Source organism: Durio zibethinus, chromosome 7, assembly GCF_047325235.1.
Source record: "Durio zibethinus cultivar Kanyao isolate XHJ-2024 chromosome 7, ASM4732523v1, whole genome shotgun sequence".
Taxonomy (NCBI): domain Eukaryota; kingdom Viridiplantae; phylum Streptophyta; class Magnoliopsida; order Malvales; family Malvaceae; genus Durio; species Durio zibethinus.
In genome coordinates, this window is record NC_143168.1 from 28,024,455 (window position 1) to 28,043,618 (window position 19,164).

General features: G+C 26.5%; 4 protein-coding genes and 2 non-coding genes across 7 annotated transcripts; 1 reads left to right on the plus strand and 5 right to left on the minus strand.

Annotated features, from left to right (window-relative positions):
- Positions 1–687: 687 nt before the first annotated feature.
- LOC149518295 (small nucleolar RNA snoR53Y) lies at positions 688–775 on the minus strand. Its single transcript, XR_016343854.1, has one exon. It is a non-coding gene; the product is annotated as a small nucleolar RNA snoR53Y (small nucleolar RNA).
- Positions 776–917: 142 nt separating this feature from the next.
- On the minus strand, positions 918–1,017 carry LOC149518296 (small nucleolar RNA snoR69Y). Its single transcript, XR_016343841.1, has one exon. It is a non-coding gene; the product is annotated as a small nucleolar RNA snoR69Y (small nucleolar RNA).
- Positions 1,018–1,696: 679 nt separating this feature from the next.
- On the minus strand, positions 1,697–4,082 carry LOC111277952 (F-box protein PP2-B15-like). Its single transcript, XM_022864394.2, has 3 exons — positions 3,734–4,082; positions 2,501–2,619; positions 1,697–2,410 (listed from the first exon to the last, which is right to left on the minus strand). The coding sequence occupies exons 1-3, from the start codon at positions 3,986–3,988 to the stop codon at positions 1,945–1,947; spliced, it is 840 nt and encodes a 279-aa protein (XP_022720129.2). The 5' UTR covers positions 3,989–4,082; the 3' UTR covers positions 1,697–1,944.
- Positions 4,083–11,540: 7,458 nt separating this feature from the next.
- On the minus strand, positions 11,541–12,807 carry LOC111277345 (F-box protein PP2-B15-like). The gene is made up of 3 exons (XM_022863736.2): positions 12,537–12,807; positions 12,305–12,423; positions 11,541–12,215 (listed from the first exon to the last, which is right to left on the minus strand). Exons 1-3 carry the CDS (start codon positions 12,798–12,800, stop codon positions 11,756–11,758), a joined length of 843 nt encoding a protein of 280 aa, XP_022719471.2. The 5' UTR covers positions 12,801–12,807; the 3' UTR covers positions 11,541–11,755.
- A 248-nt stretch (positions 12,808–13,055) lies between these two features.
- Positions 13,056–15,240, minus strand: LOC111277346 (F-box protein PP2-B15-like). The gene is made up of 4 exons (XM_022863737.2): positions 15,102–15,240; positions 14,306–15,010; positions 13,819–13,937; positions 13,056–13,625 (listed from the first exon to the last, which is right to left on the minus strand). The coding sequence occupies exons 2-4, from the start codon at positions 14,546–14,548 to the stop codon at positions 13,199–13,201; spliced, it is 789 nt and encodes a 262-aa protein (XP_022719472.2). The 5' UTR covers positions 14,549–15,010; positions 15,102–15,240; the 3' UTR covers positions 13,056–13,198.
- A 1,181-nt stretch (positions 15,241–16,421) lies between these two features.
- On the plus strand, positions 16,422–18,595 carry LOC111277953 (Tetratricopeptide repeat (TPR)-like superfamily protein). 2 transcript variants are annotated; one of them, XM_022864396.2, is made up of 8 exons: positions 16,424–16,798; positions 16,895–16,961; positions 17,037–17,076; positions 17,370–17,502; positions 17,730–17,801; positions 17,922–18,002; positions 18,158–18,219; positions 18,306–18,595. In XM_022864396.2, exons 1-8 carry the CDS (start codon positions 16,529–16,531, stop codon positions 18,370–18,372), a joined length of 792 nt encoding a protein of 263 aa, XP_022720131.2. In that variant the 5' UTR covers positions 16,424–16,528; the 3' UTR covers positions 18,373–18,595. The 2 variants fall into 2 exon arrangements, with proteins under 2 accessions (XP_089620348.1, XP_022720131.2); XM_089764222.1 differs by having other exon boundaries at positions 16,422–16,798; positions 16,895–17,076.
- The last annotated feature ends 569 nt before the right edge of the window (positions 18,596–19,164 follow it).

Below are 19,164 nucleotides of genomic sequence, written 5' to 3' on the forward strand. Positions count from 1 at the left end.
ATATTATTTAAATAATTTTTTGTTAAGATGAATATTACATGATTCAATATCATAATCATATTTTTTTGATCGATTTGATTAGTATTATTTAGAAGTAATATCAAATTTATAATCCAATTAACCAAAACCTAACTTCTTTTTCTTTTATTTTTTTCAATAATGGAATCAAATTTGCTTGATCCTAAGTATGGCTACTGGCTAGTGTATTTATCATCCAATAAACTAGTGTATTTAGCATCCAATAATAATGTCATTAAGATTGATGTTGAAAAATAAAAATTTCAAACTACAAAGTAAATATTTGACAAAAAAAGTTAATCTCACAATCTCAAATATGATAAAAAAAAAAAAAAAAAAACAATACAAATATAAAATATAAAAATAATATAATTTAAAATTTTAACAAAAATTATAAATAATTAAAAAAAATTAAAATATATTTGATATTTTTATGTCAATATAAATTATAATATTAAATTTTTACATAAAATATAATTCAAATGTATAAATTATTAATATTTTATATTATACAAATATATGAATTATCAAATTAAAAAAACAAACCCCTTTATTGGAAAATTAAAATTTTAGCCAACAGGCTAAAAACCCATTGAAGAGAATTTTTCTAAGATTAATTGTGATAATTACTGTGTTAGGAACAAAATAAAGAAAATTTATAAAAAGATTAGTTCCCTCAGAATGTATCAAATTGATATTTTAATCATTCAATTATCAGCATTAGCATGGTTTTAAAATTTCAAGCATCATTGGGAACATTTAACAACACAAAAAAAATAATAATAATAAATTAAGCATAAAATTTAAAATTAAGGAAACAAAGCAAAAATAAAGTAAAAATGGGTAAAAATGGAGGAAAATTCCAACAAAAATTCAAAATTTTAAGGGAAAAAATGATGGTTTAGGCTCAGATAAATGTTGGATTAAGAGTAAATTCCCAGACCTTTTAAAAAGGTCTCATAATGAGCTGGGATTAAACATTTATCATCATCGACAAATTTTTAAAACTGGGGAAACAAAAGGCTAAAGAGACTAATCAAAATAAATTAAACCCCTTTTTTAACCAAATCTGCAAAAATAAAAAATATGAAGAATTGAAGAGAAAGACAGAAACTGAGAGTCACAATGAAGAACGAGGCTATACGAAAAAGAAAGCAGGTTTTTAAAGGGGACGATGAGAAGGTTAGGGTTTCCGGTTTGTTTCAAATTTAATTAGCCTTTTTTTCTTTTTCATAATACCCTTTGCTTTTATTTTAATTACAATTGTACCCAAATATGTTAACTGGGTCAAAAGCCCAAAGTCTTTTCGGGCTAGTTCATGGATCCAGAGAGCCCATTCTATTGCTTTTTTTTTTCTTTTCTTTTCCTTTTGTTAAGACAAAAAGGATTATAAATTGCAAAGGCTAAAATAGTAAAAAAAAAATCCTTTAATTTTTTTTTATCAAGTAAGGCTTTATATTTTTATTATATTTGAATAAATTTTTATTTTTTAATTTATATTCAAATAAATTTTTACTTTAAAAGAAAAATTAAATTTTAATTTGTATTTTTTTATATGTTTTTTTCCTCCTTTTCTTGCCTTCCTTTTCCTGTAGTAACCACTAAAACATGTTTCTAAGACATGTAAGATCATAATAATATCAATTCAAGATAAGTAATTATTTCCATCCGAATGTAAGTTTGGAAAGTTTCCATTTATTATTCATGCGAAACTAACTGATATTCCACCAATTAGAAACAAGGTTGTTCAGGTAAACCAAAATTTTCTAATTCAGTAACAACTCTCTTTCCTAAAAAATAACAAAAAAGAAAGTGAAGAGCTCTGAAATCATGACAACATTTTTGGAAAAAGATTTTATTAAAGTTTAGCCAAATATGGAATCAGCCATCAAATCATTTGGCTAGCCAAAAGGCTTTTTATTTAATTCACAACTGTTTCGGCCTCAGCTCAATCCCCTCAACAACCAGTCCTCCTTTCAGGTGCGTCCCTGTCACCTCCTTTAGACACATCTTTACTTCTACAGCACCTCCATGATTATAAAAATGTCCCAATTTAATCTCAATCCACCCATCTTCACGCTTGCCAGGAACCCTTTCTTCAATTCTTCTAAAAGCCCTTGATCTCGGAGCTTCAATCTGATTTGAAAGCCAGATAGTCTCTAACCACTGTTTCTTACTTTCATATTGGCGTAACCAAGCTGTCCCTTCTGATTTAACATGTCCAACTTCAACTGAAACTTTTGATGGTAAAAGGTCTAGTCCATATGCACGATCAAAAAACTTCACAATTAAATAAGCTTCATAGACTATATTTGGAGACAGCATCCGAGAATTTATTGTGCCTCCGATTTCCAGCCACCAGATGGTTCGAAGTTCAGCAACTTCAGAAAATCTGAGAATGAAAGAAGCTGCTTAAATGTACGTCTGCTATATATAAAATGGAACATTGCAGGGGAAACCAAGATAGAAAATGTGAGACGACCTTGATTCTGTGAAGGGTTTCCAGGTCCAGAAGAGAGGGTTTTCTGCCCATGTAATATTCAACTCCCTGGCACTCAACACATAACGCTTTTTACCTGATGACTTCTCTAATGAAAACGTCTGTCAATTGAAACTGATGAATTATCACCATGTTGATAATTGATTTGAATGTTATGAAAAAGAATAGAATAAAGGAAAGGAAAGAAATTGAATTGAAAAACAGACGATTTACCTCTTTTGTTAAAAAAAAAAAAAATCTTATTCAACTCATGCCTCAATTTGTTGAATACAAGATAAGCTTGGAAATGAATAATATAATGATCCGAAACGAAGAAATGATTAAGAAGGAAAATTGGCGACAATAGTTGAATTATATATATATATATATATATGCAAATATAATCAATAGCCATCCAAATTGAGAAATCATGACATTAACATATGCCATCTCTCATTTTGGCATGGTATTGGAATGGGGCAGTTTTCTAATTAGGCCATCCTTTGCATCCACAGGTGGCGAAACAAATATGAATTTTTAAATGAAAAACTCATATTTGATCCACCACCTGTGCACACAAAAATAGCTTAATCAAACTGTTTTTACGTTAAATTTTCTTTTAAGTATTAATTTATGAGATAAAATTGAAGAGGTTATACTATTTGTGTACACACATGTTTTCTATGGATCAAAATGAGCTCACAATCGGAGTAATTGATCCATCAATGGTGTGTGAACCCAACATAGTAAGCCTTGTGAATTAATATTAGGAAGGTCGTAATCTGAATATAAGAAAATAGCAATGAATTGAAGCTGACTCAATATTCTATAATTTTGTGTTGAATTTGTTTTTCATTTCCTTTTTAGAGTATTTTTTTTCTTGTAATATCAAAGAAGTCGTAATTTAAGAATAAAAAAATAAATTATAAATGTTAGAATTTAAATTCATATGTATTGAATATCATTTTTAAAAATTATTATATGAATCAATTGAGTTAAATTTTAAAATTTTCATAATATTTTTCATAAGATAGTAAATAGTATATAAATTATTTTTTCTTAGTAAATTAGCTACTTTAATAAACTAGGGATCTGACATTAATTTGCTAGTTTTGAAAAAAGATACCATACATTATTAAATTTTCAGTTGATAGTACCATGTTCAAGTATCGAGTACATGAAGTTGATTCAAATTTTCAATTGAAATTTCAAGTGCTGAAATTAAATTTGCTTTACCTTATTGCCTCCATCAATTAGATGCGGGTTACATAACCTGAAGAATAACTCCTTGGATGAGTAGTAAACCAATGGATGCAGTAACCTGGGGAGAATGTCCTGATAATCTGATGGCAGAAATTTCTGCCATACATTGTCCGAATTAGCTGAAATCCGAACCGCCGACGAAACGAGAGAGATTCGACATGCATCAATGGGAGATGTGAATGACAGAATATGTGCAAAACAATCGTCAGGCAATAGATCCAAATTCATTTTTCAAAATCAAGAAAGGGAAACAAAGAAGGAGAAAAAGAAAGGCATGACATTGAATGAATTATTGCTTGTGTTTCACGTCTCATGGAATCATGCATTGAACGAGTAGTTTATAGTAAACATGGCGTGGTCAATGTATCGTTAATATGACAACATATTGTTGGCTCTTGTTTACATGACGACATGAAGACAAGATATGAGCACATGATCATGTAATAGAATATTGTTTGTTGTTAACTTTATATTTTAGATATCCCTTTGACTTGGATGTAAAGAATCTTGGCCATTTAATACGGCACTTAATTTGAAATATATATATATATATATCATCTATATATAAATGTATGAATTAAAAAAATATTAAAAATGATTGATTTAAATACTTTTATGAATTTTTAAATTAACAAATTTATCCTTAATTATGTAACTTTTATTTATTAATTTCAGTTTAATTTAAATTAACTAAAATTAAAATTAGAGTTTATACGAAATTAAATTTTTTTAAATTTTAAAATTTTAATTCACTCCAAATGTATTAACCTAAATATCCCTATGAATTTTTATATTAATAAATTTATCCTTAAATATATAACTTTTATTAATTAATTTAAGTTTAATTTATATCAACTAAAATTAAAAATAGAGTTTATATGAAATTAAATTTCTTAAAATTTTAAAATTTTAATTGAAAAAATGTTAAAAGTGATTAATGAAAATATCCTTAGTAATTTTTTAATAAATTTTAATTTAAATGAATTTTCTTTTTTTATTATTAGACTTTTTTTTATAATTAGACTAATAAAGTGTTAAAAGTGATTGATTAAAATTATTTTAATAAAATTTTAATTTCAAAAATATTAAAAGCGATTTATTAAAATACCATTAGTATTTTTTTATAAATTTTAATTTAAATGATTTTTTATTATTAGACTCATTTTTAATAATTAGAATGACTTTTCACATAAATAAAAATACAAATAGAATAAGATCAAAATTTAGTGTGCATAAAAATAGAATAATTATATGGAATTTATTTCTTTAGTTGTTGTAAAAATGAATTGTATATGTAGTTTATGCTGCTAAATACATTTATTAAAGATAATCATTATTAAAATATTGAAGCATATTTTTTTTCTATTTTTTGCCTTTTAATTTTTTGTTTTAATATATTTGTTAACTATATATGTATGGTAATGATTTTATTATTTATACGTTTTATGAATGGATCATTTAATTTGATTATTGATAGCATAATTAAATCTTTTTGGTCCTTTAAAATAATTCTTTAACATATTATTCCTACATTTTAGTCTGATCTCTATAATTAATTTCTCTTTTGTATTTTTTCTTCTAAAATCTTATAATTATTATTCTCATAAATAAAAATTAATATTAAATTAAATGCAAATAAATTGCACATCCTTTACCAGCAATTAACATTATATGATTGATTAAATACTTTAATTGGACTTTTCATCTATATAATAAAATTATTCAGAGCAGGTGGAGTTACCAATAACTTAAGATTGGGTCCATCAAATCCATATAAGAATTTTTCATCTTGATTGATACAATAATTGATTTAATCTTTCATAATTGTATTAAATAATTCATTTTTTTATCATCTAGGTGATTGAAGGCCTAACATGAACTATTCTAAGTAGAGAATTATTATGTGAAGTAAAATTAATTATTTTTAGTTAATTCTTTTAAGGTATGATAAATTTCTTGGAATTATCTTTTGAATGTTTTTATGCAAAAGTTATATTCATTCATGAAAATTTATGTTGTTAATACTAAAAATAAAATCATTATAAATTATATAGGTATTATATAACAAGTTTGTTATTATGAGAATTGAAATTTTCTTAAGAAAATATGACAAATACCAAGGTTAAGAATTTATTTTATTTCTTTTTAAGCTTTAAAATTATATATTTTTAATATTTTATATAATAAAAATTTGTATAATAAAATTTTTTAAGTAAAAGAAAGGTAAGTTTTCAATTAGTAGAACGTATAATTATATTCAATTGATGAAAATACCAATAGAAAATTATCTTAAGCAAAAAAATGAGGTAAAAGATTGACCGGTTATGCATAACTCTATCTTCTCTACATGACAAAAAAGTTTAGTGCTACATGATATTTTAATAAAGAAATACAAATATATTGATTTTAAATTTTTTAGGATTAATGGGAAACTCTTTTACTAAAAGAAACATTGTATACTCCTTCATTTTTTTTCCTTTATATTAATTGAAAAATGTTTACTACTATATCAAAATTTTTAAGATCACCATATTAGGCAATATTTATTCAAAAGAATTGAAATTTATCAAATTAATTATCGCTATTACATTTAATATAAAAATATTAACATAAATTATAATTTAACTAAACTTAAAAGTAATTTATGGAGTTAATTAGTAAAAATGTTTATTTAATTGTATATTTAGTATTTCAATTGTCTTAAAATTTAACCTTTCATAATTTTGAGTTGGAGTTTAGAGTTTTGATTAGCGATCATTTAAATTGAGTTAAATTTTATCATTTATTTCTATTCATAGTATACTCAATTATTCACTTATACATCTGAGTAAATTTAATTAATAATTGGATCACACTTCTCTTTGTTTAAGTTGTATTCAAACCGTCCTAAATCAAAATAAAAAAGTATACCTGATTACATATAATTACAGTTTTACTTTAGAAATATTGTTAAAATTAATTAATTAATTAATTTAACCACAAAGATAATAAAAATAAGACACCGAAGATGAAGGAAAAAAACTTAAATAAAAAACTTTTAAATTATTATAGAAGATGAATAAGAAATATTAGATTTTGATTATGTTACTATTTCAATTCAAATTTTGGTTATATTCAATCATTTCAAGTTTAAGTACCTATTATGTTATTTATTTTTTAAAAGACATTAAAATCAAGTCAAGTTAGTTCATTTTTATAATTATGTTTATTATATTATTTTTAATTAAATTAAAATTTAAAATGAGTAAAAAATTATTTATACTCAATTTGAGTTTTTAATTTTTTAAAATTTGAGTTGATTAATTCATGTTAATTTAGTTATATTTTTATGACATTGGTAATAAATTTCAAAATAGAATAAGAGCACAACATAATAAAAATTTAAATGCGAAAGTGATAAAATACTAATGATAATTCCAAAAAAAAAAAAATTCTTATGCCAAAGTCTTACAAGATCAAAAGATATATATATTCTTTTGAGAATTTTGAAATTCGTACTGTAGGAATATTAATTTAGATCAACGAGTTATAATCTTTCATTTTTTTATCAAGTTACTACTAAATGGGTTAAGAAAAATAATTAAAATATTGTATTTAAAAAAGATATCATAATTCATACTCATTTAGGAATACCACATATAAATAAATATATTTGGGTTATTATGACGCTTTACAATGTTCTTTACTTTTTTCAAATGAAGAAGTTGATTAGCATCAAAAAATTAAAAAAAAAAATATTTTTCAATGATGATAATAAGTATGAAGTAACAAATAAAAATATATAATCTTTTCATTTAGCAGTAAAAATTTTTTATGAACAATATGAAAATAATTATTGTGAATTTAATAGTTTTCAAAATTGTTATCTGTTTAATTTTTATAAACTTTATTTAGTAAATCTGTTGTCATTACTTTTATCATATATATAATAAAATTTTACCCAAAATTATATACTTAAAAATAAAAATATAAGGCAATGTTCATCACTTTTATTAGTGATAAAATATTTTAAAATTTTTAATCTTTTATATGTAATTGTATTTCTCTAATATGTATGAAAATATGTACACTAATAATTTGATTAAATTATTAATAAAACTTATCTTAATACATATTATTCTTTCATGAACTAAACATTTTGAAAAATATCTTAGAACTATTGACTTAATAGATAGTGTATATATTTATTTAATTTAGTTTTGATACTTACATTAATATAAAAATTTATGATTTTAACTTATTATTATGTGTTAAATTATGGATAGTAAATTAAGATCATTTACTCATGCTTTTCAAGTTATTTACACTTACACTTTTTATTACGTTTTTTTTTTTACCATACAAATTACATCATCTAAAATATATTATGGTCACTTTCTTTTTAGATTGCACAAAATAATGATAACATAATAGTAAATAATTAATAAATTAGTAATTAAAAATTGAAAACTTAAATGTAATCGGTATAATTTAGTAGTAATTATCGATAACTTAATAGTAAATTAATGATAACTTAATAGTAAATAATTGATAATTTAGTAGTTAATAATTGATAGCTTTTTAGTAAATTAGTAATAATGTAATAATAAATGCATAATACTTTAATAGTAAAGCAATTATAATATAATTGTAAATGCATAACAATATAATACTAAATCAAAGATAACTTAACAAAAAATAAGTGATAACTTAGTCATTAATTATTGATAACTTAATAATAAACAATGAAAACTTAATAGTAAATTAGTGACAATTTATTTGTAAATCAAATTTATAGTAGTAAATAATAAATAATTTAAATAAATTAATAATAATTTAATAGTACATAATTGATAATTTAGTAGTTAGTAATAAAAATTTAAAAGTAAATCAATATAATTTAGTTGCAAATCATCGATAATTTAATAATTAATAAGTGATAACTGAATAGTAAATTATGTATAATTTAATATAAATTAAAAATAAAATTGTTAGTGAATCATAGATAATTTAGTGATAAATTAGTGATAATTTTATAGTAAATAACTGAAAATTAAGTAGTAAATCAATGATAACATATTAGTAAATATATAAAAATAGTAAATCATAAATAATTTAATAGTAAATTAATAGCCTAGTAGTAAATCAATAATAATGTAATAATAAATTACTAATAACTTATTATAAATCAGTGATAATTTAATAATTAATTAGTTAATCATTATTAACTTTTTAGTAAATCATCGATAAACTAGTAGTAAATCAATTATAAATTTATAATAAATTATCAATAACTTAGTAGTAAATCACTAATAATTTACATATAGAAATCATTCATAACTTAATAGGATATTATTAATAAATGAATAGTAAATCATTGATAATTTAGTAGTAAATCATTAATAGCTTAGTATTAATTATTGATAACTTAATTGTCAATTATTGATAACTTTTTTTATATTTGAAGCTGTCAAAGATTAAACCCTGGTTATTAGCAGAAACAAAGTCAAAGCTTTTATTTTGAGATTAGGATAAATTTAACATGAACTTATTCAATAAAAAATTAGTAAAAAATTTTAAATTTGAATAAAACAATAATGTTAATTATCTCATATATTATTAATGGACTTTTTAGATTCTATGTTTTATAATTGTAAATGTATAACAACATATTAGCAAATCAATGATAGGTTAATAAGAAACAAATAATAACTTAATAATTAATCATTGATAACTTAATGATAAATCAAAGATAACTTAATAGTAAATTAGTGATAGCTTAATAGTAAATCAATTTTAGTTTAATAGTAATTAATTAATAAACTTAGTAGTAAATCATGAATAACTTAGTAGTAAATCAATGATAATTTAGTCATTAATTATTGAAAACTTAAAAATAAATTAATATAACTTAGTAGTAGTAAATTATCAATAACTTAATAGTTAATCAATAATAATTTAATAATAAAGTATAATTTAATATAAATTAGTGATAACTTGATAATGAATTATAGTTAATTTACTAATAAATATGTGATGATTTTATAGTAAATAATAAAAAAACTAAGTAGTAAATTAATGATAATATAGTAGTAAATGAATAATAACATAATAGTAAATCATTAATAATTTTTATATAAATTATTTATAATTTAATAGCAAATCAGTAAAAACTTAATTGCAAATAAATAATAATTTAATTGTAAATAAGTGATAATTTTGTAGTAAATTAATTAATCATTGATAATTTTAGAATAAATTATCAATAAATTAATAGTAAATCAATTATAATTTTATGATAAATCATCAATAACTTAGTAGTGAATCATCAATAATTTATTAATAAATCATTCATAATTTAATAGTAAATCATTTATAAATTAGTAGTACTTGCATGTTAATTTAGTAGTAAATATTGATAATTTAGTAATACATCATAGATAGCTTATTAATAAATCATTGATAAAATATCACTAAATGAATGATAACTTAATTATCAATTATTGATAAATCTTTTATACTTAAAGCTGTTAGGAACTGAACCTTAATTACTAGTAAAAACGAAGTTGCAAATTTCATCTTGGGAGATTAAGATAAATCTATCATGAATCTATTAAATAAAAAAATTTAGTGAAAAAATTTTAAATTTAAATAAAATAATAATATTATTATATAAAAATTATCTTATACTAAAACTGAACCTTTACTTTCTTGCGAGAATTCATTATTAAATATGTGCTGGCACAAATTTTTTATATTTATCAAAAGTATATAATAAGTTACCATAAGATTACTAAAATTATATCAAGAGGAAGATGTTATCAAAATTTTATAAAAACTTATCAAATTTGCATCAATGGTTACCAAAATATATCATAAGTTATCAAAGTAATATCGAAGGTTATAAAATTATATCAAATGTTACTAAAATTTTATCAAAGGTTATTAAAATCAAAATTATATAAAAAGTTATCAAATTTTACTTATAATATAAAAAATACAAATTAAATTATTAGTATATATCATTATTATCAAAAGTACATAAAAAGTTATCAATTTTTATTGATATTATATCAAAATTAAAATTAAATTGTTAGTGTTTATTATTATTATAATATCAAAAAAATATTTATTAAGATAAATTTTAAAACATAAAAATTACTTGTACACCATGCACATACTTATAATTAGTGTGTGTGTATATATATATATATATATATATATGTATGTATGTATGTATGTATTTTTATTTTTCAAAATGTCAAATTCATTAATCCAAAAGGAACAGTCACATGCTATATATTATTTATTTTGTTAATGTTCTAAAGTTGGTACGGAAAAAAGTTCTAATGACCTGTCATGAATGAAATTAATTCTTGATAAATAAAACTCAAATTCTAATAATTGGTAGGATCATTTTCCTTAATACGAGTGATTTGAGATAACTTTTTATTAAAATAATTTTAAATGTATCATCAATAATTATTATTTTTTAAATTATCAAATATGACATATTTTATTTTAATATTGCTATTTATATAAATCTTCAAACAATTTGTTTCTTGTGTAGGATAGTCTTTGAGTTACATTGCTGACAAGAAAATTCTCTCCTTTGGGACCATGTGACATTGCACAAGCTCGATGGATATACAGTCGACATAGTTATGCCATCAAAATTGGAAAGGTTTGCTATATGACAAATGAAATGAACATCTTTTTCTATTTCCAAAGGTTTGCTATATGACAAATGAAATGAACATCTTTTTCTATTTCCTTTTACTTTTCTTGAGAAATAATCAAGTTAGAATCAAAGAAATAAACGAGTGATGTCCTCTTATTGATTTTAGCTGTACATACAGGCATTTGTTCTTCAATTTAACTCTTTTTGTCATGGGAAAAGAACAACAGTACTTTCCGAATATCTTTTTGTAGCTCTATCCATCAAAGAAAAAAACTCATGTCCCCACCCTGACAAGACCCTTTAAATAATGGGAAAATATCTATCTTGTTCCTGGACTAAGCTTTGGGCCTGACTTCAATGCCTTCAATTATAAGCCCTCCTTTAAGCTGATGACCCTTGATTTCCATCAAACTCATTTTCAGTTCTTCATCAATTTCACCATTGAAGAATTCCCCGAGCTCAATCTCCATCCAACCATCTTCTCTTTTGCTCAGAACCCGATCATCTCCTTCAATAACCCTTGATTTCAGCATCTGCTTCCTGTTTGAATAAAACAAGTTTTCCATTCTCTGTTTCTTGTTGTCTTGTCTACGCAGATAAGCTGTGTTTTTGAATGCTTGATTGCCAATTTCAACAGATGTTTCTGATGGTATTAAATCAAGCCCATATGCACGGTCAGCGATTTTCAGTAAAAGATAAGCTCCATATTTTGTGTTTGGAGAAAGCATTTTGGTTCTGATCTTGCCATGAATTTCCAACCAGCTGATAGTTCTCAGTTCAGCTACCTCTGAGAATCTAAATAACAAGAAATTTATGTATCAGAATTCAGAAACTGTCTGCTTAATTTACTATTAACAATATCGAATAGAAGCAAAAGCACCGACCTTGATTCAGGGATGGGTTTCCAAACCCAAAACATTGGATAATTGCTCCAGGTTATAGAAAGCTTCCTTGCTGATAAAATGTAAGATTTTCTTCCAGTTGATCTCTCTAATTTGAAGCTCTTCATTACATTGAATAAAACATATGAAAAAACAGTAGATTAAAGAGGTCAAATCTACTAAAATATCATTAAAATTTAAGTGCTTTCGCTATCTAGTGTCACTGGAAACTAACCATTTTGCCGTCAGCTACAAGAACAGGATTGCAGAGGAGGAGATAAAGCTCTTTCTTTGAAGAAAACATGAAGGTATTACCAGCCTTGGAGACAATTTCATGATAATCAGATGGCAAGAACCTCTCCCAAACCAAATCAGATTTTGCTGCTGAATGAAAAGCAGTTGATACCAACGAAGATTTGCAAGCATCTGGGGGAGAGGTGAGGGACAGAATTACAGCAACACAGCTCTCTGGCAACATGTTCAAGTCGAAACAGTCCATTTTTTTAAAGAAAAATAGTCTTGAAACCAATTGAAAGAATCTAAACTAAAAGCAAAACTATATATCCAATATAAAGATTGTGGGACTTTTTCCAATGGGTCTTTGCTGGTTATAAATATTTCCAGCGAAACGAGTAAATAAAAAGATCGGTCATAGAAATCAAAGCTGGGGGCTCTTAATATTCAAATAACCGTCCCTTTCGTTTGCTTTACATGACTGACAAAATGCAAGTCAAAAAGAGCGGAGATCACTGGATCAGCATAATCTAACTGCGGGAATTTTTATAATAATTGTTTGTTATTATGGAATCCTTGGGCAGAGACAAAATGGGATCTGGATTTTATGGAATCATTGGGCAAATGGAAAAAATTACAATATGAAACATCTTCTCTTTTTCACTAGTCTTTTGGCCTGAATTCAACACCTTCAATTACAATCCCTCCCTTTAGATGACAACCCTTTACCTCCATCAAACTCATCTTGACCTCCCCATCATTTTCCCCACTGAAGAACTCTCCCAACTCAATCTCCATCCACCCATCTTCCCTTTCACTCATAGCTCCTTGGTTATTACCTTCAATCGATTTCAGCATTTCCATCTGTTTCTTGCTCTCTTGATGGTGTAGGAAAACGCTGCTAGAAGAAACCTGGTTTCCCACTTCCAATGTTATCTCTGATGGCATTAAATCAAGACCATATGCTCGGTCTGAGATTTTCATTATAACATAAGCTCCATAAGTAGTATTTGGGGTCAGCATTTGAGTCCTGATAGTGCCTCGAATTTCTAACCAATCAGTAGTTCTTAACACAGCCACGCTGGGGAACCTGGAAAAGAAATAAAACCATATAACAATTTCCTAAGTAAAACTCATTTCTGATAATGATGGACCTCAAAATATGAATTTGGCAAACCTAACCTATTTTACTTGCATTAATTACTACTTTAATGAAATCATGAAGCAACTTGTGTCTATTGGTAGCATCTATTGGTAGCAAATGAAAGCAAATTGAAACCAACCTTGATTCAGACAAAGGTATCCAGCTCCAATACAATGGATTAGAGCTCCATGTAATGGAAAGTTCTTTTGCAGATAATATGTAAGATTTCTTGCCTGATGATTTCTCCAACTTGAAAATCTGTAAAAATAGAAACTCAATGTTTAAAAATACATAGAGGTTGCAAAATTCATGGTAAAAAATGGCTATTTCCAATGTTCTGCATATCTGACGCAGATTCAATGCCCTTCAGCATCAAATGCAGTATTGGAATTCAATTCAACTTTTCAATAGTAAATAGGATGATGGCATAAAATTTGCAGAAAAATAATTTGGACATGACACTGAAATTAATGAACTCCGACTTTTATCTTCAACGCATTTAAAACCAAAGAGTCAATATTTGAAACTGCTCAACAGGATGAAGATTTTTCAATAAGAAAGGACAAACGAAGAAACAGGAATTTTCTTGCCCTTGATAAGAACCTGTCAAGACAACGAAAGCTTACCTTGTTTCCAGCATCTATGAGAACTGGTTCACAAAGACACTGAAACAGTTCTTTCTTTGAAGAAAACTTCAGAGGAGTGACCGAACTCATTACTATTTCAGAATAATCAGGAGGCAGAAACCTTTCCCAAACCATATCCGAACCAATTGCTGATCGAAAAGTCGATGAAACGAAGGATGATCTAAATGCATCTTCTGGAGAGGTGAAGGAAAGAATAATAGAAAGACAATCTTCTGGTAACATGTTGTAGTTGTTCAATACTTCAATGTGTGAATTTAACTTCAAAATCCGGTAAAGGGTATATATAGAATTATAGATAGATGAAGCGACAATAATGCAGATGAAACTAAAAAATATAAAGAAAGCATGTGTTCCGTAGCACCTCAAAAGGTAGCATTAAAGCTTGTGGCAATTCTGTACTGATTTTTATAAAGAGTAAGTCTGACAGGTTTGAAATTGAAAGATGCATGGATGTATATTTTAGGTCATTGCTTGAAATATATGAAGAGAGAGCAATATATATATATATATATATATATATATATATATGTAAAGAAAAACAGTTCATTTCCAAGTATTTTACTGCTAGAAGTTTTTGTCAATTATCATTTTTGCCTAGCTGGAAAAAGGCATCTGGGATTTTTTTGGAGTTCAAAACTGAGGATGGATTATGCTGCTGCGGAGGTATCTACGAGGGCTAAAAACCTGAAAGCACAAAAGAGATAGATCAATTAATGACAACGGACTTATATTGAAAAATTTTTCATTTTACCTCTTTGATCTTAAAATGTCTTACTTTTTTTCGAAGTTTAATCCAATTGCATTCTACCAAAAATTTGGCAACCTGTTCGGTTTTATACCTGAAAAGAAAGATTTAGGCAAGCACTAATACATTCAAGAGTTGCATTTAGAACATTCTAACTTTATTTGTTGAATAGTTTTACAACTTTAGCCCCCATCTATATGGCTCAAGCTATTATGCTTACGAATTATAGGACCACATCAACTAGTTGAATGATCCACATTAAACTTTATTCTAACTCGTGGACAATTTGTCAATTCTTAAAATTAAAGATTCATACGGAAATATCATTCTTATTTAAGAAAAAAAACATCCCCACACGATATTTTTTCAAATAAATATATGGTTTATTGATACGACAAAAAATTGTGATCACTATTAATAAAAAAAACAAAAGGTCAAATTTGGAGGAAGTTCCTATAATTTACAAGTTATTAAAAGAAAAATTAGATAATCATGCAATTATAGTAGGATAACCAAAATTTGATATTTATTAGGTTTTATGTCAAAAAAAAAAAAATCATACCTCGATATTTAATTCAATGATAAATATAAATTTATTCTGATAAAAAAATGTATGGCCGTAAGTCAACAAATTTGCTTCATGCAACCAATTTAGACATGTAAAACTAACAATTGAACTAGAAATGGCCTCATATAAAATAGGTTAGGCATTGATCACATGACAAAGTTGAATGTGATGAATTGCCTCTATCATACAAGTTGCTGGATGTGCCTTTAATATTTGTTTTTGAAAGGTCAAAAAAGGCCTAAATGGTGATGCAAGTCCCAACGTTGACAATAACGCAACGAACATCGTCCTGGTCACTATTTGATAATTTAATATTTGGAATGATTTTTAAATTATAATAAAATATTTAAAATAATATTTAAATTTAAAAATTTTTTAATATGATATTTAAATTACAAATTTATTAATTAATATAATATTTCTATTTCATGTAATTAATTTTAAATAATAACATATGATAAATAAATAATTGTAAAAAAATTATAGTAATTGATAAATTCATAATTATAAAATCATGTTATGATATCATATTCTTAAAAAAAAAAATCATAAATCTCACGATAACTGTATATTAAAATTAATTTTGAAATATAAAAGTTAACACCGTCCAATTCGTTCATCGGCCCACTTTCGCCACACCTGAGAGTTTGGATGAATTTGAAGTCATAGCCCAAGAACCTTTTTTCTCTTTTTGATAATAAGCCCAATTAACTTTTTTTGGTCCAAAGCCCAAAAGTAACTGTAGTTTGGCAATTGGTTTTCTAACCTTCCGTTACCTTTGGCGCCTTATCTCTCCATCATCGTAAATCACTCAGCTCAACTCGCTAGTTCCACTTGAGGTGTCTTAGTACCCAAATCTTGGAGCTGGTTTTGCTTCTTTTTCACATCCATGGCTTTAACTCAAAACTTCAAACCCACCATTTCTATATCCCCCTTTTCTTCTTCTTGTTTCTCTTCCTTGTTTTCACATAAAACCGATAGGCCATTCTCTTTCAGCTCAAGAATCCATAATCTCCAATACCCATCTCTCAGTCTCACATTCTCCGGAAGATTGTTCTTTCTTCCTTCAGTTTCTAGAATCTGGGATGCGTTAACTGGCAATAACAATGCAAGGGAAGCTGTAATTGCTATAAGACGTGGAATGTTACTGTTTAGACAGGTAGGTAAATCTTTTTTTTCTTTCGATTTCATTTGATTCTGTTACTTTTTTTTTCTGTTTAAATTTATTAAGTTTTGTGATTTTTTGCTTTTAAAGGGTGATGTGTCAGGTTCTTTAGCAGAGTTTGACAAGGCAATTGAGTTAGATTCCCGACAAAAGGCATGTAAGTTCCTAAAGATTGTCCCTTTTATGTTGGACCTTTATGTAATAATGTGGATTTTAACAATGTTTATGATAGATCTTTGGCAAAGGGGGCTGTCACTGTACTATCTTGATAGGTACAGTTCTATATTTCTGCATTTTACTTTGCTTTGGTTACGCTGAATCGTGGTAGGGAAAAGGAATGGAATTTCACAATTTGATGCTTCATTGAGCTTGATGGCACTTACAACTCAATTTAGTTAAGGTCTCTTTATGTTTCATTGCAAAAAGATCATTGAAAATTATCAACTTTATCTTCTGATTTTTTTTTTCTTCATTTTTGTTGGAGCAAAACAAAAGGGGGAAATAGTTATTTGTTTAGTATTTGATACAAACTGAAGAGATTGAGGTGGGTTTTGGTTCTTTTTAGGTTTGAAGAAGGTGCTGAGCAGTTTAGATTAGATGTTGCACAAAACCCAAACGATACTGAGGAATCAATATGGTGCTTTCTCTGTGAAGCTCAATTATATGGAGCAGATGGAGCAAGGCAACGCTTTCTTGAGGTAAGTAATAGAATAAATAAGGCTAACAAGATAGTTAGTAAGCCAACAAAATCTTACCTTGTAATGAACGAGCTTTCTAATGAGTTGATAATGTTTAAAGAACTATATATCACCTTATTGTTCACCTGTTGAAGTATCAACAGCACAGAGGCGTAGTCACAGTGAGATCAGATGAGCTGTCATGTGGGAAGCTACATGTTGTCTAACTGGTTACTATCTAAATGCAGGTTGGCAGAGATCCACGACCTGTCATGCGGGAAGCTTATAACATGTTTAAAGATGGAGGTGATCCAGAAAAGGTATTGATTGAGTTGAACCTCACCTCCCCTCCTCCGCGGATCTTTACTCTCCCTGTCTGTACTAATTTCCATGAAAACATGTTCTATATTTCTAACTAAACGCTTAATTTTTCTATACAGCTCGTTGCTGCGTTCTCCAATGGCCAGGAGAATGAGTACTTCTATGCTTCTTTATATGCGGGACTTTACTATGAATCTCAGGTTTGTTCTGATCCTTCAATATCATACTTGTTAAATTGGTGATGACCCATGAAAGTGTTTGATGTTTCAAGCAATACTGATTATCATGTTATCATTGCTTACAAAATGTTTGTATATATTTTTGGAATTGTTGCTTTCTGGTTTTCACCTTGCAGAGGAAATCAGATGCTGCCAAATTTCACCTTCTTTCAGCATGTCATTCTCCTTATGGACAAAGGTTTGAATTGAGAATATATTCACATTCATGACCACTGCAACTAAAAGCAATATAATATTGTTACACATTGCCCAATTTCATTTTAGGTCTGATGATTATATGGCTTCCCTTGCCAAGGTTCACTGTATTTGTCGAAATTGGAGCTCTGAGTGAAATTCCTTGCTCAAGCCTGGTGAAATGAATTTAAAAGTTAGTTTCAGAACTTAAAAAGTTAATTGATCACAAACCATTGAGGAAAACTGAGCTGGATTCCAAGATAATATGTGAATACTGGATAGCTTTATTTATGCACTGTTTTTGCCTCTTTAATTAGGAGATCCCAAGTAGACAAATCCACAAAGGAAGTAAATGATGAACCCATTTTAAATTGCTGCAACTATTTCAGCTTCCATTTGCAACTCTAACAACCACTACAATCAAAAGAAATGGATACAAAGTTTGGCTCTAAACTATTATAGTGCTATATTACTGTAGGAAAATGATGTGCTTCTGCTGTTAATGATTTTTCATTAGATCAGAGAATTCATTTGTCATGAAAAATGCTTTCTCTTGCACCTCATTTTCTTCTCTTACCATCTTTAGTGAAAGCAAAATATACCTGTATGCAAGGAAATGATTAAGCCATAACCCCATTTTAATGTAACTGGCTAGTCCTTTTTACATCATCGCAGTTTATCCAAAGATGCAAAGTTCTTATATATTAAAGATTTAAAGATTATGTCAGTGGATTGCATCTCTAAATAGAATATATGCTTCAAACTGAAGATTTTAGCAGCGGGAAACAACTTTTTTTTTTTTATACAACGCAGATGGTAGCCTGGTAAAAGGAGAAGGGTCAGATTGTAGGTATCGGAATTTAAATCCAGAGCTGTTGGATGCTATAAAAATAATTGTATAAACTGCGTTAAGCTCATCTTTTAACAACTTTTGCATAGAATTGATCAT